Source organism: Scyliorhinus torazame, chromosome 13, assembly GCF_047496885.1.
Source record: "Scyliorhinus torazame isolate Kashiwa2021f chromosome 13, sScyTor2.1, whole genome shotgun sequence".
In the NCBI taxonomy this organism is placed as follows: Eukaryota; Metazoa; Chordata; class Chondrichthyes; order Carcharhiniformes; family Scyliorhinidae; genus Scyliorhinus; species Scyliorhinus torazame.
In genome coordinates, this window is record NC_092719.1 from 128595918 (window position 1) to 128616184 (window position 20267).

The window sequence follows — 20267 nt, forward strand, 5'->3', positions numbered from 1 at the left end:
AGCCTCTACTGCTTCACTGGGCAAGGAATTCCATAGATTCACAACCCTTTGGGTGAAGAGATTCCTCCTAAACTCAGTCCTAAATCTACTTCCCCTTATTTTGAGGCTATGCCCCCTAGTTCTGCTTTCACCCGCCAGTGGAAACAACCTGCCCGCATCTATCTCATCAATTCCCTTCATAATTTTATATGTTTCTATAAGATCCCCCCTCATCCTTCTAAATTCCAACGAGTAGAGTCCCAGTCTACACAACCTCTCCTCGTAATCCAACCCCTTCAGCTCTGGGATTAACCTAGTTAATCTCCTCTGTACACCCTCCAGTGCCAGTACGTCCTTTCTCAAGTAAGGAGACCAAAACTGAACACAATACTCCAGGTGTGGCCTCACTAACACCTTATACAATTGCAGCAGAACCTCCCTAGTCTTAAACTCCATCCCTCTAGCAATGAAGGACAAAATTCCATTTGCCTTCTTAATCACCTGTTGCACCTGCAAACCATGCGACTCATGCACTAGCACACCCAGGTCTCTCTGCTAGCAGCATGTTTTAATATTTTATCATTTAAATAATAATCCCTTTTTTGCCGTTATTCCTACCAAAATGGATAACCTCACATTTGTCAACATTGTATTCCATCTGCCAGACCCTAGCCCATTCACTTAGCCTATCCAAATCCCTCTGCAGACTTCCAGTATCCTCTGCACTTTTTGCTTTACCACTTATCTTAGTGTCGTCTGCAAACTTGGACACATTGCCCTTGGTCCCCAACTCCAAATCATCTATGTAAATTGTGAATAGTTGTGGGCCCAACACTGATCCCTGAGGGACACCACTAGCTACTGATTGCCAACCAGAGAAACACCCATTTATCCCCACTCTTTGCTTTCTATTAATTAACCAATCCTCTATCCATGCTACTACTTTACCCTTAATGCCATGCATCTTTATCTTATGCAGCAACCTTTTGTGTGGCACCTTGTCGAAGGCTTTCTGGAAATCCAGATATACCATATCTATTGGCTCCCCGTTATCTACCACACTGGTAATGTCCTCAAACAATTCCACTAAATTAGTTAGGCATGACCTACCTTTTATGAACCCAGGCTGCGTCTTCCCAATGGGACAATTTCCATCCAGATGCCTCGCTATTTCTTCCTTGATGATAGATTCCAGCATCTTCCCTACTACCGAAGTTAAGCTCACTGGCCTATAATTACCCGCTTTCTGCCTACCTCCTTTTTTAAACAGTGGTGTCATGTTTGCTAATTTCTGATAACACCTTGACGTATCTGGGGTGTCTGGTGCAATACTCTCTCTTTAATCAATGAAATTTAAGGACAGGGAAAAACAAGAGGGAACAAAGAAAAAAGAGAAAAAGAATGGATTAAGAGGGGAAGAAAGGAAGTGTAAGAAAAAACAGAAGAAGTGGACACTGTCATCCATTAAGTTTGGAAATTGTTGTATTGGTCCTCGAGATGATAATGAGTAAATGGAAGGGCAGGTTTGTGAAATGCACAAACATTCATATTCATATTCTACAACCCAAAGTTATTTTCTGAAAGAAATCTAATTTGTATTTGAGTGTCAAATCAGCTTTGTATCCTGAAAATGACTGCCTCCTGTCACAAACAGCAATGTGGATGGCAAAGACTAGCACACAAATACTGCCAAGAAAGATGAAGTTTAAAAATTCTACAAACAAATCATCAGGTGCTGGAGAAGACCAGAACAGCTATATTTCTTCTCTGTCTGAGCCTCCCAAGATTGAGTGGCATGGCGTGATAGGTGTGATTTATGACATGCATCTTCAGCCTTAAATGGCAGTGGAAATATTAATTCCCACTTGGTGCAAATCCAGCAATGATATGACATTTTACACAACTTCAATAGAGCGGAGAAAGATTTTCATTTTGCGTGGCTAATGAGAGTGATGCAAATCACTTAGTGGTTTCTGGGTAACTGGAACTCAAGATGCACCTCCTCTTCATTGCAAATTGCCGTTTTATCATACACCAGCTCAGTAAGTTGGGGTTGATTTCCTTGGGACAGGAAGGCCATGGGGGGGGGACCTGATTGAAATGTACAAAATTATGAGGGACATTGATAGGGTAGCTAGAAAGGAACGTTTCCCCTTAATAGAGGGATCAATAACCAGGGGGCAAAGATTTAAAATAGGAGCCAGGAGATTGCAAGGGAATTTGAGGAAAAACATTTTCTCGCAGAGGGTGGTGGTGGTGGGGAGGGGTGAATGGAGGCAGGAACCCTCATAACGTTTAAGAAGCATTTAGATGAGCACTTGAAAACCATTGCATGCAAGACTACAGACCAAGTGCTGGAAAATGGGATTAGAAGAGATCGGTGCTTGAGTAGACATGATGGGCCTAGCCTACCTCTTTCTGTGCTGTAAAATTCTATGACTATCATTATTGCTGAGACATGAACTCAAATTGTTTACCCCCACAATTTTTCGGTCACTGTCAATTCTAACTGGAGACATTACTAGCCGACTATATGTTGGGCTATCAAACTGAGCTTTCCTTTATGCAGAATTTCATGATCACAGAGAAACAGACTATGATCCGCACCATCTTGTTTACTGATCAAATATTGTGACCAAGACTGTGACACCAGGGATATGTGCAACCAGAACTAAAAGTCAGATGAAAAATCAGGATAATACAATGAATTTCAGAAGATATTCAGAAGGTACAAATTTCTAAATTACCCCATGTAGCTAAAATACATTATAAAAGATCTTTCTACACAAAAGAAATATAAGGCTCCAAAAGTGAACTCACAATAAAAATAATGTAAATTCCCACCGAGCAAAGCAGTTACTCAACATCTGTTACTCACCACTAGTGTATCAAGTGCATCGATCAGTGTTAAAGAATAATTCCCAAGGACATCATTAATGTTTATGTTTGAACTAGAAGGAAAACAAAATCAATTAACTGTTCCAAAAGCAAAATTAACCCAATCTGTTTATGATTGAGATTAGAAATGGAGTTAGTCATCAATAAGTAAGAACTTCTGCCACAAATTTTGTGTTACTTGTGCGAGGTCTGATTCTGCAAACTAACTGAATGGAGCTCAAGCTCGATTACATGATTACATGAATACTTTTTTTCAAAATCTAAATATATAGTGTCAGCACGAATACTTCAGGGGTGGGAGGAGGAGGGAGCAGAAGAGTTTATTTTCTTTAATTGATAGTTACTATCAGACACCAAAGTCAGGACAGTAGAGCTCAACCAGACAATCAGCCATAATCTTATTGAATAGCAGAGTACACCCCTAAGAGCAGAATGGCTCACTACTGCCTCTATTTCCTATGGTAAGATGAAATGCCTGAAACTATCACAACTGATGTTAAAAAGCATAATGAGTAGCTTTTTTGACAAGTGTTCATACAAGGATCTGCATTGTAATTCAAATTAAGGAACTTGCGTATGTAGACACAAAAAAATGGAGTACCATGTATAACTGTGACGACACTCGAACCAAAAAGAGGACATGAAAATTAAGTTCCCTTTTATAGAAATCACCCTAATTTATTGTATAAAATTCCACAGAGTGCTGTTTGGGGGGAGGGGTGGGGCATTTTTTAAACTTCCTGTTTTTTTAATATATCTTTTTCTGGAGCCTAATTAAATCTAGATTGTGCACACAGCTCCAAGCAGACTATTCAGAAGCTGCAATTAAGTCAAGTGTTAACACTATTTCTGCAACATACCCTTAAACAATCATGCAGAGATTTTCACCGGAGCTGTCTGTAAGTTTTCAGCATTTTTTGGGTTACACATGACAATATCAAATAAGGTTTTAAAAATACTCCATCTAGTCCATGGCCATGATTATGCTGTAGCTGCATTCCAGTTTTAAGTGTGTTTAAGAAGTGAAATCAGTAAATGGTGCACAGATACTGAAAAGCAAAAAGGTGCAGGTACTGGAAATCTTAAACAAGCACAGAAAATGCCAGAACCATGAAGAAATTCAGACAGCATCTGTGGAAAAACCAAATTAGTTAAAAACAGGTGTGCATAATTTGTCAAAATTGTTATGGGCCAGGGTTGAGAGAACCCCAAAGTGTATCATGGCGTTCACCTGACCCACAACTTTTAATAGATTGTGGTCTGGAGAGCACACGGCCCACTCTGCAAGTGTGGTACAGCAGAAATGGAAAAGTATTTTTTCAAGCAAGACAATGTTTATTCTATGAACTCATGTTAACCGTTTTAAAACATAGTGAACAACTTAGCAACCATCAATTCCAATATAACTTCCAAAGAACACAACGCCAAGTAATCCTTAATAACTTCCCAAACAACATCCAGAAGACAGAAGAAACTACTGAGAACATTTATAATTCTGAATTCAACAAATGATCAAGAGATTGTCTTTTCATGGCAGAGAGATCAACAGTACACCTGTTCTGTCTGGCTTCAGCTCCAGCACTGAAAACAAAACTAAAACACACCCTGCAGCAAACAGCCTAAAATGAAAGTAAAAAGCTGACAGACAGCCCAGCTCCACCCACACCCTGAAATCACTGATAAACACCCATTTCTTAAAGGTACTCTCACATGACACCTCCCCCCAAGAAAAGAAAAGAAACCATCAACTTCAAGATGGTTTCATTTTTCACCTTCCTTTAAGAAATTCACACAGTATATATACTTTATGGTTTCAAAAAGCAACCCACGCCAACAGGTATAATAATATAGTCCATTTCTTTTTTTTTCTTCCTCCAACTGGAATCCCTCATGATTGACAATCTCTTTGAACAAGAAGGTCTCTGCACTATCCAGGCATTTCTCTACGCCTCGGCATTTCTCTTTAAAGTCTTGATACTTTAGTTCAATCTGATCACAGAGTCCCTTGTAATTCCCCAACACAGGAGCATTGGTTATCACAGCTTTCAGGCAGTCAAATGCCTGTTGAAAGTCCGCTGTCCATTGAAATTTTTGACGTTTCTTCAGCAAGTCCATCAGTGGAGCAATCACGCTACAAAACTGTTCCACAAATGTTCGATCAAGTCCACTCAAGCCAAGAAATCGCATTATTTCCCTTGTCTTGAGGGTATCGGAAACTCCTCAATAACTGTTGGTTTCACATCCCGTGTGACCATTCGACCCTGTCCGATTGTATGGCCAATGAAGTGACTTGGGCTTTTCCAAATTCACTTTTGGCTAGGTTTATCACCAAACCCGCCTCCTGAAGTCGATCGAATAACTCCATCCGATGTTTTAAATGTTCTGTCCACGTCTGGCTGAAAATTACGAGATTGTCGATGTATACCGCACAATTGGGTAATCCTGAAACAAATTTGTTCGTTAACCATTGAAATATGGCTGGGGTGTTTTTCATGCCAAATGGCATAACTTTGAATTGGTATATACCATCTGGAGTCATAAAAGCGGAAATCTCCTTCGCACATTCGGATAAGGGTACCTGCCAGTAACCTTTAAGTAAATCCAGTTTAGAAATAAAAGCCGGTTGTCCCAGTTTCTCAATGCAATCCTCCAAACGTGGGATAGGATAAGAGTCCATTCTTGTAACTGCATTAACCTTTCTATAGTCCACAAACAACCATTGGGTACCGTCTGGTTGTGGTACCATCACTATGGGTGAGCTCCATTGGCAACCCACTTCAATTATGCCATTTTGAAGCATACTCTCAATCTCTTTGCTAACCGTTGCCAATTTTAAACGGGTTAAGTCTGTATGGATGTTGTTTGATTGGAACTGCATTTCCCACATCTACATCATGTATAGTCATTTTAGTACTTCCCAATTTATCTCTACAAAAACTTGCCCACGTGGTATCAATAACTGTTTCAGGTCAGTCCTTTTTTCCTCTGGAAGGTAACTCAACAATTTATCCCAATTTTTAAGAACATCCTCATTTTCCAATTTAATTTGAGGTATGTCAAATTCAGTCATCTGGATTTGGTTCGTCACCTGAGTTAGAATCATTAAAACCTCCTCCTTTTTCTCTCCATCCCTTTCAAAGTACCTTTTAAGCATATTCACATGACACACTCGGTGAGTCTTCCTTCTATCTGGTGTTTTTACCACATGATTCACCTCACTTAATTTCCTTTCAATCCGATAAGGTCCACAAAACCTAGCTTTTAAAGGTTCACCTCACCTACCACTGGTAACTAGACTAAAACTTTATCTCCACAGGCAAAACTACGAACTTTGGATTTCTTGTCCGCTACCCGTTTCATCACATTTTGTGCAACCTTTCAATGTTGTCTAGCCAATTCACCTGCTCTATTTAATCATTCCCTAAAATTTGACACGTAATCCAGTAATGTAATTTCCGATTTCTCACTCACCAATTTTTTTCCTCAATTTAAGTGGTCCTCTTACCTCATGACCAAAAATTAGTTCAAAAGGACTAAATTTGGTTGACTCATTAGGTGCATCCCTAATTGCCTAGTACGAATGGAATTCCTTTATCCCAATTCTCTGGATAATCATGACAATAAGCCCTCAACATTGTCTTTAATGTCTGATGCCGCCTTTCTAACGCTCCCTGCGTTACTGGATGGTATGCAGTTGGTTTAAATTGTTTTATTCCTAAGCTATCCATAACTTCTTTGAATAACCTTGAGGTAAAATTCAATCCTTGATCCAATTGTATTTCTGTGGGTAGACCATATCTATTTCTGTGGGTAGTCCATATCTAGTAAAGAATTTAAGTAATTCCTCCACAATCTTTTTAGCTGTAATATTACATACTGGAATACCCTCTGGAAACCTAGTAGACACATCCATTATAGTCAAAAGATATTGATTCCCACTTTTTGTTTTAGGAAGCAGTCCTACGCAATTATGACCCGTGTAAAAGGTTCCTCAAAATCCGGAATGGGAATTAAGCGCACTGGTTTTATCACTGCTTGAGATTTCCCTATCACTTGACATGTGTGACATGATTGACAAAATTTAACTACATCTTTATGTAGTCCAGGCCAATAGAAATGTTTCTGAATTTTAGTTGAGTTTTCCTTATCCCCAAATGACCTCCCACTGGTACCTCATGTGCAACCCGCAACACCTCCTTTCTATACCCTACCAGGCAATACTACTTGATAAACTTCTGCCCACTTTTCATCTGCCTGCATATGTAAAGGTCTCCATTTTCTCATCAAGACATCACTTTTACGGTGATAACACTCTGGTATACACGCAGATTCCTCTTCCATGTATGCTTTCTGATATGTCCGGTTTATTTCTACATCTTTCTGTTGTAACTCCGCCAATTTTCCTGAACTAGAAATATCTGCCTCATACTCCACCTGTTCTTGTTCTTTTTCAACCATCTGATCAAAAATCATTTCTGATAATTGCACATCACCTTTATCTTCACTCTCTTATTTCTCGTTTTAACCTGTGACTTTGCGACCTTGTTACTACACAATCTGGAAAAGTCCCAGGATAATCGTCCTTCAACCCTTCAGTTGTTGTATTTTCCACTGTCTTATCAACCACAGTAGGCATAGATAGATTTCATAGAATTTACAGTGCAGAAGGAGGCCATTCGGCTCATCGAGTCTGCACCGGCTCTTGGAAAGAGCACGCTACCCAAGGTCCACACGTCCATCCTATCCCCATAACCCAGGAACCCCAACACTAAGGGCAATTTTGGACACTAAGAGCAATTTATCATGGCCAATCCACCTAACCTGCATATCTTTGGACTGTGGGAGGAAACCGGAGCACCCGGAGGAAACCCACGCACACACGGGGAGGATGTGCAGACTCCGCAAAGACAGTGACCCAAGCCGGAATCGAACATGGGACCTTGGAGCTGTGAAGCAATTGTGCTATCCACAATGCTGCTGTGCTGCCCACTCCTACCTGTGATCCAACTATATCATTACCCAAGATAAACAGTATTCTTGGACAAGATAGTTTCTCTATTATTCCTATTACCACTTCACCCCTCTTCACTGGACTTTCCAACCTTACTTAATATAATGGAGCACTACTCCTCTCACCGTGAATTCCACATATCACCACCTTTTCTGGCAACAGTCTCCCCAAACTACATAACTCCTCATCTCTTACCATTAAAGATTGACTAGCTCCCGTATCTCTTAAAATTGTGAATTCTTTACAAACTCCTCCTCATACACGAGTAAACTTTACCCACACAAGTAAATTCTTTAAAGACATCTGGCACCTTATCAATCACCTCTTGATCAGGCTGTACAATCTTTTGCACCTCCTTCACTTCACTTGGGCTTTCCCTTACCACTTTCACAAACCCCACTGTCTTAACCTGTTTTACCACATCAGCCTTCCCAGTGCTTTTCTTCAACCACCAACTCTGACTTTACATGGCCTAGTTTATTACAGTGAAAACATTTGAAACTTTTCATGTCTCTTCCACCCTCCTGGATTTCTTTTTTAGTCTGAGGTACACTCTCCTTATCATAGAATTTACAGTGCAGAAGGAGGCCATTCGGTCCATCGAGTCTGCACCGGCTCTTGGAAAGAGCACCCTACCCAAGGTCAACACCTCCACCCTACCCCCATAACCAAGTAACCCCACCCAACACCAAGGGCAATTTATCATGGCCAATCCACCTAACCTGCACATCTTTGGACAGTGAGGGGGAAACCGGAGCACCCAGAGGAAACCCACGCACACACGGGGAGGATGTGCAGACTCCGCACAGACAGTGACCAAAGCCAGATTATCTCACATCAGATCACCTTTACCACTTGAGTATTTGTTGGATACAGATTGGAAGTTGTTTTCTATTATACCATGCCTCTGTACGGACGTTTGGATGTTTTTGATGCTGCGTTGGAAAGCTGGAACCAGTACACACAACGGATGCGTTACTATTTCCGGGCAACCAATATCACCGAAAACGAGCGCCAGGTGGTCATATTGCTCACCGCCTGCGGCCCGCATACGTTTGGTGTGATTAGGAGCCTTACGTACCCAGCTGCGCCGGACACCAAAACGTTTGATGAACTGGTGAATATAGTGGAGCAACATTTTAACCCAACCCCGTCCACGATAGTCCAGCGTTACCGGTTTAATACCGCTGAGAGGACCCCTGGAGAATCCCTTGCCGATTTTCTATCCAGGCTACGCAGGATTGCGGAGTACTGTGACTAAGGTGAGACATTGTCAGAAATGTTACGCGACCGTTTGGTTTGCGGTATTAACAATGCGGCCACCCAGAGAAAGTTGTAAGCTGAGCCAACATTGACTTTTCAACAGGCCATTCAAATAGTATTGTCCCGAGAGAGTGCAGAACGAGGAGTGCAGGAGCTACAGGGAATGGAAGTGCATGCTTTGGGGCGCAACCCCTTCCGTCCGAAAACGTCCCCCGCAACTCCTGCGGTACCTTGGGCGAGGCAACGTCCGGACCGACGCCAGTGGCCGTCGGACATTCCTCCCCGAAGGGAGCCTTCTCCAGAACCAATAGATGAGGAGCCATGTCCGTGTCAGACTTGTAGGCGCCGACCCCGTCGCAGACGGCGGTCCTGGGGGCGCCGTCATTCCGACCGAAACTGGGACCAGCCCAGGGGCTGTAACTGGGACCAGCCCAGGGGCGATACCTTCCATGTGGATGAACCTGCGGCGACTACTCCGGAGGACGTGGAGACGGAGGACGACTGCCTGCAGCTGCATTGTGTGGCAGCTTCCCATGTGGCCCCCATTAAGGTGACAGTACGGATCAATGGCCACCCGCTTGAGATAGAGTTGAACACTGGCGCAGCGGTCTCCGTGATCGCCCAGAGGACATTCGACCGCATCAAGCAGGGTATACAGACCCTTACATTATCCGACTCACAGGCCAGGTTGGCCAACTACACGGGGGAACCACTGGACATTGCAGGAACTACAATGACTCCTGTTGTTTATGGACGCCAGGAGGGGAGTTTCCCCACTTATCGTGGTGCGCGGCCATGGGCCCAGCCTGTTGGGTCGGAACTGGTTGCGCCATTTGCGGTTGCAATGGCAGCACATCCTCCAAACAGTTTCTGAAGGGTTGACTGAGGTGCTAGGACGATACCCAGATGTATTCCAGCCTGGTTTGGGGAAAATAAAAGGGGCCGTAGCGCGTATCCAAGTCGAACCAGGAGCCACGCCGCGCTATTTCCGGGCGCGCCCGGTGCCTTACGCCTTGCTCGAGAAGGTAGAAGGGGAGCTCACTCGTTTGGGTATTATCAGGCTCGTCCGTTTTGCTGACTGGGCAGCACCAATCGTACCTGTAATGAAGCCAGGTGCCACAGTTCGCTTGTGTGGCGACTATAAACTTAGTGAATACGGCTTCCCGGCTCGACCGATATCCAATGCCTCGCATAGAGGATCTCTACGCAAAGCTTGCAGGTGGATTCACGTTCACAAAATTAGATATGAGTCACGCCTACCTGCAGTTGAAGCTGGACCCTGCCTCCCGACCATACGTAACGATTAATACACACCGGGGCCTGTATGAATATACACGGTTGCCCTTTGGAGTATCCTCTGCCTGCGAAATTTTTCAACGTGTTATGGAGGGCATTTTGAGAGGTTTACCACGTGTTGCTGTCTACTTAGATGACGTTTTGATTACAGGGACGTCGGAGCAGGAACATTTGGAAAATCTGGAGGTTGTGCTTAGACGCCTTTCGGAGGCTGGAGTCTGTTTACGTCGCACAAAGTGCGTATTTTAGGCAAAGGAAGTAGTCTACCTAGGTTATCGGGTGGACCGCGAAGGTTTGCACCCCGTCGCAGAGAAGGTGCGTGCAATTCATCATGCCCCCGCCCCGACTGACACTTCGCATCTTCGCTCTTTTCTCGGTCTCATAAACTATTACGGGAAGTTCCTCCCCAATCTGGCAACTGCGCTGGCCCCTTTGCACCTTCTGCTAAAGAAAAATCACACCTGGGTTTGGGGTGAGCCGCAAGAAACCGCTTTCCGACGGGTAAAGCAACAATTGTCGTCATCTGGGCTACTAACCCAATATGATCCTGGAAAGCCTTTGCTTGTCACATGTGATGCATCCCCGTATGGTATTGCGGCCGTCCTCTCCTACAAGATGGAGAACGGGGCCGAGCGACCGATAGCTTTCGCCTCCCACACATTGACTGCAGCGGTAAAAAGTACGCGCAGATCGAAAAGGAGGGCCTGGCAGTGGTTTTTTCGGTGAAACGCTTCCACCAGTACGTGTATGGCCGCCATTTCACTATCGTGACTGATCATAAGCCTCTGCTGGGACTTTTCAGAGAGGATAAGCCAAAACAGCCCATTGCTTCCACACGGATCCAGCGCTGGGCTTTGTTGCTTGCTGCATACGAGTATTCTCTGGAGCACAAACCAGGTACGCAGATAGCAAATGCCGACGCACTGAGCCGATTGCCTTTATCGACCGGCCCCATGTCAACCCCCACGACCGGTGAGGTGGGTTGGCAGAGCGCGCGCTCAATGCAGACATTCAAAAGAGGCCTAAAGAAGCAGTCTTCCGGATCAATGGACACGAGACTGGCCCGCTTTTTTTTTACGTATAGGACCACCCCCCATGCGGTGACTGGGGTAGCTCCCACATAACTCCTAATGGGCCGGAGACTTCGCACCCGCCTTAGTATGGTTTTCCCGGACATTGGTGCAAAAGTACGCCTCACACAAGAACGGCAGGGACAGGGATTTTCTCCGCATCAGCCGATTCGGCAGTTTGCGCCCGGTGACCCAGTGTTCATTCGGAATTTTACTGGTGGTGCCGAATGGGTTCCTGGTGTAATCTTTCGCCAAACGGGCCCTATAGCTTACCAGATGCAAGCCCAGGGTCGTCTCCAGCGCAAACATGTAGACCACGCTCGGTCCAGAAGACTATCCCCTCAAAAGATTCCCCGCCCCCGGAGCTCATTTCTACAGCCGCAGAGACCAGAGACAAGGGAAGGTAGTCCTCACAATCTTCCACTGGTGCCTCACTCTAAGCCTGCGCAGGTCGTTACGGAACCGAATGGAGATAGAGACGCTGACATGACGGAGGCAGCAGACTCTGACTCCGAGATGGAGACACAGGATGCATCAGAGGGGGAATCCTCGGGTCCACGGGCCGTGGATGTACAACCGTTGCGCCGTTCATCACGTTACACGCCGCCTGATCCAGTGCCGCGTGCAAATGTTGTCCGGCCTGCGGCCAAACGAGTCCGACGCACTCCTTCGCCAGGGTCTTTGGTGGATTCCTTGGACTTTGGGGGAGGGATGTTATAACCTGCCTACTTACCATTGGCTGGGGACTAATGACAATCCCACAATCCTGTGGGAGTATGAGCTTCCCCAATGAGGGGGGCGGAGAAACAGTTAGTAAACTCCTAGTATAAATAAAGCTGGCCAGTTCAGGAACCAGCAGGAGGGGAAGTTGCTGCTGCTGCTTATATATATATATATATCTCATATGTTATTGTAAATAAATGTTATTACTTTGTATTCTTAAAACTCGTGCTGGATTCTTCGTGGCCCTCACAAAAGAACCAATTCATAATCATCTGCCATTTCTGCTGCTAATCTCGCAGTTTGAACCCTCTGCTCTTCCACGAGTTCTCACTACATCAGGAATTGAATTTTTAAACTCCTAAAGTATAATTTCTCAGAGCTTCATACATTTGGTCTATTTTCAAAGCCCTTATCCACCTATCAAAATTAATCTGTTTGAGCCTTTCAAACTCCATGTATGTTTGACCAAATTAATTCCTTAAATTTCCAAACCTTTGTCTGCAGGCTTCAGGCACTAGTTCATATGCACCTAAGATGGATTTCTTCACCTCCTCATACGTCCCAGATACCTCCTCCGGTAGTGATGCAAACACTTCACTCGCCCTACCTATCAGCTTTGTTTGAATCAGTAATACCCACATGTCCTGTGGCCATTTCATTTGTTTAGCCACTTTCACAAATGAAATGAAAAAGGCTTCTACCTCCTTCTCATCAAACTTTGGCAATGCTTGGACATATTTAAATAGATTCTCACCAAGCCTTCGACTATGACCCTCTTTCTCATTATCCTCATCACTATCATCCAACTGTACGTTTCCCTTTACGTCTGCCAATTTTAACTGTCATGTTTCTTGGCCATTTTCTGAAGTTCAAACTCTCTCTCTATCTTTTTCCCTGATCTGTATCTCCCTTTCTGGTTGTTCTTCTAGGGCTATTCTTTCTTTTCTCCTTTCTTCTCTCTCTCTCTCTTTCATATTCAGGCTGCTTTAATTCTTTCTCATGTTCCATTTGTTTAATTTGTAACTGAATTTTTGCCATTTCCAATGAGTCAAACTGTATCTCAGGCAACTTTAAATGCTTAGCCACCGCCATAATTAGCTCACCGTTTCGCATTTTGTCAGGTAATGTTAACTGCAATGTTCGTCAAATCTAACAGTCTGCTTTTAGTCTCTGTCCGTAAGGTACTGCGTGTGACGGTCTCCGCCCCCAAAAACTTCAGAGCCTCTGAAAGAGCCATTGTCCACGACACACTCCCCATTTAAACTAGAATACCACATCTGAAGAGCAACCACAATATGCTCACCCCTCACTGTCTTTAAGTTCACTCAGCCAATCCAATAGATAAGACTTTTATCCCAGACGAGCCCCCAATTTGTTATGGGTCAGGGTTTAGAGAACCCCAAAGTGTATCATGGAGTTTACCTGACCAAAACTTTTGATAGATGTGGTATGGGGAGCACACGGCCCACTCTACAGGTGTGGTACTGCAGAAATGGAAAAGTATTTTTTAAAGCAAAACAATGTTTATTCTATGAACTCATGTTAACCTTTTTAAAACATAGTGAACATCTTAGCAACCATCAATTCAAATATAACCTCCAAAGAATACAACACTAAGTAATCCATAATAACTGCCCAAACAACATCCAGAAGAAACACCTTTTGACAGAAGCACATTAGGTTTACATTAACTGAGAACATTTATAATTCTGAATTCACCAAATGATCAAGAGATAGTCTTTTCATGGCAGAGAGATCAACCTGCTCTGTCTGGCTTCAGCTCCAACACTGAAAACAAAACTAAAACACACCCTGCAGCAAACAGCCTAAAACAAAAGTAAAAAGCTGACAGACTGCCCAGCTCCACCCACACTCTGACATCACTGATAAACACCCATTTCTTAAAGGTACATATCTTAAACACCCATTTCTTAAAGGTACTCGCACATGACAAAATGCAGTTTTGTTTAAGGGTCCAGACTTGAAATGTTGACTCATTTATTCTCTCCACAAATGATGCCTAATCTGAATATTTCCATCATTTCCTATTTTTGTTATGCATCAAACTGCTGCACCTCTAAAACACTTGCTTTATTTTCTGATCCATAGTGGCATGCACCATCAAGGAATTCAGGGATGCTCTGCAGCCTTTTTGCCAAAGAACACATGACTTTATGAAATTCAATCTGCAGTTTGTTATTAGACAGAATCAGTTAAACACCCGAGAAGCGTTCAAAATCACATTCATATTTTTAAATAGACATTCACCGATCCAGAAACATTTGATATCATTTTGCCAATCAGCAATAGTTGTGCTTAATGGAGAGAACTGAATGAAGTCATAAATCAAAATGAATGTGGTGCCCCTGTACTTGAATCGGAGAAGGCTACAGGTACAGACAGTAAGGCAAATTACAAATGGGACGTGATCTTTGTTGCAAGGGGGGAGGTGGAATATATAAGTAGGAAAGTCTTGTGATAATAACATTGGTAAAACTAACTGTATAAGAGTAATATGCACAGTTTTGGTCTCCTTACTTGAGGGATGTCCTTGCATTGGATTCCATTAAGAAAAGGCTCACTAGGCTTAGTCTTGGGATGAAGGTGCTGTTTTACGAGGGAATGCTGACGGGTTGGGTCTATATTCATTGGGGTTAAAAAGAACAAGAGACGATATCATCGAAATATAAGATTCTGAAGAGGTTTGACAGGGTAGTTGTCGAGAGGATGTTTCCCCTTGTGGGGAAAATCTTGAATTAGGAAACAAGGTTAAGATTTTTTGACCTACAAAGGAATCAAAGGTTATAGGGGCAGGTAGGAAAGTGGAGCAAACAGATCAGCCATAAAACTAAATTTGAATGGAATATTGAATGACGGAGCCGGTTAATCGCCTACTTATGCTCCTATTTCGTATGTTCCTAAAATCTTTCTTCGCCAATTTTGACAAAAGTTCATCGACCTTAAGTGTTAACTGTTTCTCTCCACCATGTCTGGAATGTTTCCAACATTTTACATATTACATAGAAAGTACAAAGTAGAGTCTATTCAGCTGAACAGATCCATGTTCAACAACAGCCTCTTCCTAAACCTCTTTATTTAACTCAATGACATAAACCTCTATTCTTTTCTTCTTTACGTTTATTTAGATTCCCCTGAAATGTATCTAAACCTGAACTACACCACTTATATTAGCGATTTCAGTTTTGTAGCTTATTACGTTTTTTTTCCTCTTAATCTATGTACAACGTAACCATAATACGTAGGAGCAGAAGTTAGGCCGTTTGGCCCATCATGTCTGCTCCACCATTCAATGGGTGTATGACTGATCTGATCTTCAATTCCACTATCCAGCCTTATCCACATAACCCTTGATTTCCTTACTGATTAAAAATGTTAATCTCAAGCCATAAACATTAATCATTTTTCACAGCACGTTTTAGGCAGAGGAGAATGGTGTTGTCAATAATAATATTTTTTTATTGTCACAAGTATGAAGTTACTGTGAAAACTCCCTAGTCACCACATTCCAGCGCCTGATCAGGTACAGAGGGAGAATTCAGAATTCTCAGCCGGTACCGGAATTGAACCCGCGCTACTGGCCTTGTTCTACATTACAAACCAGCTGCCAGCCCACTTTAAACACTGTTTAACTGCCACATCAGCAAAAACAACTGAAAACGGTCTCTGCATCTTATTCTGTTTCGCTAACTGTGAACAGCTGTTAGATCAAATACCCATGTATGGGATGTTACAAAAAAGATTTCACCCTAATTTTGCTGAGGGAGGGGGAAAAGACAGGAGTTACTTTTACAATGTAATTTGTTGAATACAATTTAAGTTCAACAAAAATTACATTTTCCTCTTTGATAAAAGCTAAAATTAAACAGATATAATGCATGTAGAGCACCATTCACTACTCTTCAGATAATGAAGTAGTCACCATGTCCAAATGCAAGAAGACCTCGACGATATTCCGGCTTGGGTTGACAAGTTACATTTGCGGCAAACAAGTGCCAGGCAATGACCATCTCCTACAAAAGAGGATTTAACCATCACCCCTTGATATTCAATGGCATTAGCATCACTGAATCCCCCTCAATCAACATCCTGGGGTTACCATTGATCAGAAACTGAACTAGCAATATCAATACTGTGGCCACTAGAGCAGGTCAAAAGCAATGAATCCTATAGTGAGTAACTCAGCTCATGACCCCCTCAAAGCCTGTCCACCATCTACAAGTCAGGAGTGTAATGGAATACTCTCCACTTGTCTGGGTGAGTGCAGCTCCAATAACATTCAGGACATTGCTAGCCCTTCCACAAACATTTAATCCCTCCACCACCGACAAACAGTGGCAGCCGTGTGCACCATCTACAAGATGCGCTGCAGTAACTTGCAAAGATTCCTAAGCTAGCACCTTCCAAACCCATGACCACCTAGAAGGAAAGAGCAGATACCTGGGAACCCCACCATCTGGAGGTTCCCCTCCAAATCACTCACCACCCGACTTGGAAATTTTTCTCCGTTCCTTCAGTCGCTGCCTCCCTAACAGCACTGTGGGCGTACCTACAACTCATGAACAGCAGCGGTTCAAGAAAGCAGCTCGCCACCACCTTCTGAAGGGCAGTTAGGGATGGGCAATAAATGCGACCAAACCAGCGATACCCATATCCCGTAAATGAATATTTTAAAATGTTATTAGTCTGAACACCTCACATTTTAAGCCATATTCAATTAATTTGTGACATACAATTTTTATCTTATATTTGCAAACACAGAATTACAATGGAAAAAACGTTAGTTTTTTAATTTTTATGTTGTTGCAATCGAAGGGAGAACTGCTCTGGTGAACAATTAACAGAAAGCAGAAGGAGGTATCCACAGAAACAAGGGCAAAGATGTTCAACAAAACAAATGTTGATTTCAGCTATCCAAAATACAGGATTCCTTCACATTTTTACAATTCAGACATGCCGAGGTTTTACCAATCAGAAGAGCCATGTAAAAATTAGTTTTGAAGATCTGACATTTCTATGATAACACGCAAGGTTCTGACATGAAATAATTGCTATAAATTCTTGTTCACACATCATCACTTTTGCAACGAGGTCATGTCTCCCTATTTACATTAGTAAACTGAACATAATGCGTGCGGTGGCTTTTCATTTGCCTGTTTCAAGTCATGCGGCAAGTATCTGATGTGTTCACCCAAACAAAACAATGTTGGGTTTTACTCACCACCAAAGAGACTACATCAGCACTAGCTGCCTATTGAACTTTGGCTAAATAGAGTTTTGGTTTTGTTGCCTACAGCATAGTTAACAGGTTGTTGAGCATTACAAACCTACAGCTGAAATGAATTGCCAACCAACAGCTCTGGTATGAATTTCTGCTCTTCTGAAACCAAAGCTGGATAAAGTGCTGGAAATACACAGCAGAAACATCAGTGTCCAAAAGAAGAAAAGGCAAGTTAATATTGAGGTGCAGTCCTGCCATACAACTCTCCTCTTTCAGACACAGATTCCTGACATATTTAAGGATGAGTACTGTTATTAACGCTAGTATGGGTGAAACGATTTACTGCCTTTGGCTATGAACTCAGTTCTTGCAAACGTCTTTTGATGCAGATAGCAGGAAACATACAAGAATCATGAAACTTAATGACAAAATATCAAAAAGATAAAAAAGGAAGGAGGTAAAAAAAAAATCCCATTCCAATCGAGATGCAACTCACTGAAAAGTTTCATCGAAAGTAAAAAGTTGCAGCAAAAGGTAGTAAATTCCACTGTCGAGGTGGAACAAGATCTAAAGTCACTCAACATTCACCCTCTTCACCTCCTCATTCTCCACCCCGATTCCATCACATTGCTCCTCTTTTATCTTCTACCCCTTGCCTTCCGTTTCCTCTCCACTCATCTAACCCTCACCCCCCCCTCCGCTGTCCTCATCGCTTTGTCCCTTCTACCCCCTCCTCTGCCACTGCTCTCATCCCTCGCCAGTCACACCACCCTCCGTCCCCTGCTACCCTCACCCCCTTCACCCTCTTAGTCACCGTCTTCTTCGCTGCCCACTGATCCTAACCCTGTCCAACCTCTGCCTCTCACCCAAACCGCCCTCTACCCCTCACCCTTTTCCACTCCTCACCCTAAACCCTCCCCACCCTTTGCCCCTCACCCTAAGCCCTCTCCACCCCTCGCTGCCCTTTGCCCCAACACTCTCCACCCCTCGCCGTCCTCTGCCCCTCGCCCCAAAGCCTCGCCATCCTCTGCCCCTCGCCCCAAACCCTCTCCATCCTCGCCCCAAACCCTCTCCACTCCTCGCTGTCCTCTGCCCCTCGCCCCAAACCCTCTCCATCCTCTGCCCCTCGCCCCAAACCCTCTCCACCCCTCACCGTCCTCTGCCCCTCACCCTCTCCACCCCTCGCCGTCCTCTGCCCCTCGCCCCAAACCCTCTCCACCACTCGCTGTCCCCAGCCCCTCGCCCCAAACCCTCTCCACCACTCAGTCCCCAGCCCCTCGCCCCAAACCCTCTCCATCCTCTGCCCCTCACCACCCCTCGCCGTCCTCTGCTCCTCACCCTAAATCTTCTCCACCCCCCGCCAGCCCGATGCCCGTCACCCTAAACCTTCTCCAACCCTCGCCGCTCGATGCCCTTCGCCCTAACCCTGCTCCCCCTCAACTTCTCCGCCCCCTCCTACACTCACGGGTTGTCCCGGTCGGGCCCGCGACCCTGGCAGTCGATGGGGTTGAGTTCATCCTGTGGGAAGGCGTGCTCCATGTAGTTCTCGTAGCCGAAGTAGAACATTCGCAGGGCTGCCTCCTTCATGCGGCGGCGCTGCGACTCGGGGAAAGCGCTGTACTTGCGGCTGTACTCGCCGAAACTGTCCAGGAAATTGTAGCCGGGGCCGGGGCGGCTGGACCCGGAGGGCGCGGGCGGCCGCCTCTTACACACCAGCGGCTCGCTGCCCGCCCTCTGCCGCTTGACCCAGGTCTGGTCGAACCAGGACGGCTTCTTTGCAGCCCGGGCCTGGGCCGGAGCCTCGGCCTGTCGGACCACACTCAAACCGAGCCGGAAGGGCATCAAGTTCTGATAGAATCCCAAGCTAGGCCCGAAGCCGAAGAGGAGCCAGAGGGTGAGGTGGAGGCCCAGCCGCAGCAGCAGGAGGCCCAGCACTATCGAGCGCCATTGCATTCTCGGACTGGAGCCACCGCATCCCCTCGATGAGCCGAGCGAACAGTCACCAGGGGGGGCGGGACGGCCACCAACACCCGCCCTCTGCCCATTGGATAACCTTTCGACGTGCTGCCCGCTTATTGGTCCTTTTGCATGTCAGTCCCGCATTTAAGGCGTCACCAGAATGGACCACGCCCTCTACTTCTGACCAATGGGAACCCGCCCACAGGCCCCGCCCCGCTCTTGGCGGACGAACCCGACCAGTCGCCGGGCATTCCATGGTCGTGTTCAATCAACCACCAGCTGCAGCACCTACCCAATCAGCGGTGAGGGGCGGGGTTTGCGATCTGCCCGTGAGGAGCGCTGGCTGCGGATTGGACTCAAAACAGCCATTTAAGTCATCGGACTCGAAGCGTTCGCTCTTTTCTCTCCCTACAGATGCTGCCAGACCTGCTGAGATTTTCCAGCATTTTCTCTTTCGTAGCCATTCTGTTCCTCTTTCCCACCCCAGACCTCTCTGCCCTGTAGTAACAAAGGGGTGCACATTTTAAAGATGTTTTCACCCCGAGGATAGAAGGAGTCTGGAACTCCCTGCCTGGGAGGGCAGTAATAGGAAGCCGCAATCTTTACAAAGTAGGTAGGTGAGCACTGAAAACGTCATGACATTCAAGGCTTTGGACTAAATGCTGTAAAGTGGGATTAGTATAGATTTAGTGCAGTTTTTTGTCAGTGCAAACGTAATGGGCCACTTGTGTAGGGTATGGCTTTATGACTATGCTGAGTACTGCCAGCATGGTTTTATTTCAGAGTTGCAACATGAACAGCATTTTGCTGTTGAGGCACAAGATTGGTC

At 44.7% G+C, this 20267-nt stretch overlaps 1 protein-coding gene across 1 annotated transcript in view; it reads right to left on the reverse strand.

Moving 5' to 3' along the window:
* Positions 1-19484, reverse strand: part of edem1 (ER degradation enhancer, mannosidase alpha-like 1) — a 68431-nt gene extending 48947 nt beyond the window's left edge. The window contains exons 1-2 of the mRNA XM_072472133.1: positions 18945-19484; positions 2858-2930 (exon numbers count right to left, since the gene is read on the reverse strand). Coding sequence (XP_072328234.1) covers positions 2858-2930; positions 18945-19432 — 561 coding nt within the window. The 5' untranslated portion in view covers positions 19433-19484. The remainder of the gene's footprint in view (positions 1-2857; positions 2931-18944) is intronic.
* Between the last annotated feature and the right edge of the window lie 783 nt (positions 19485-20267).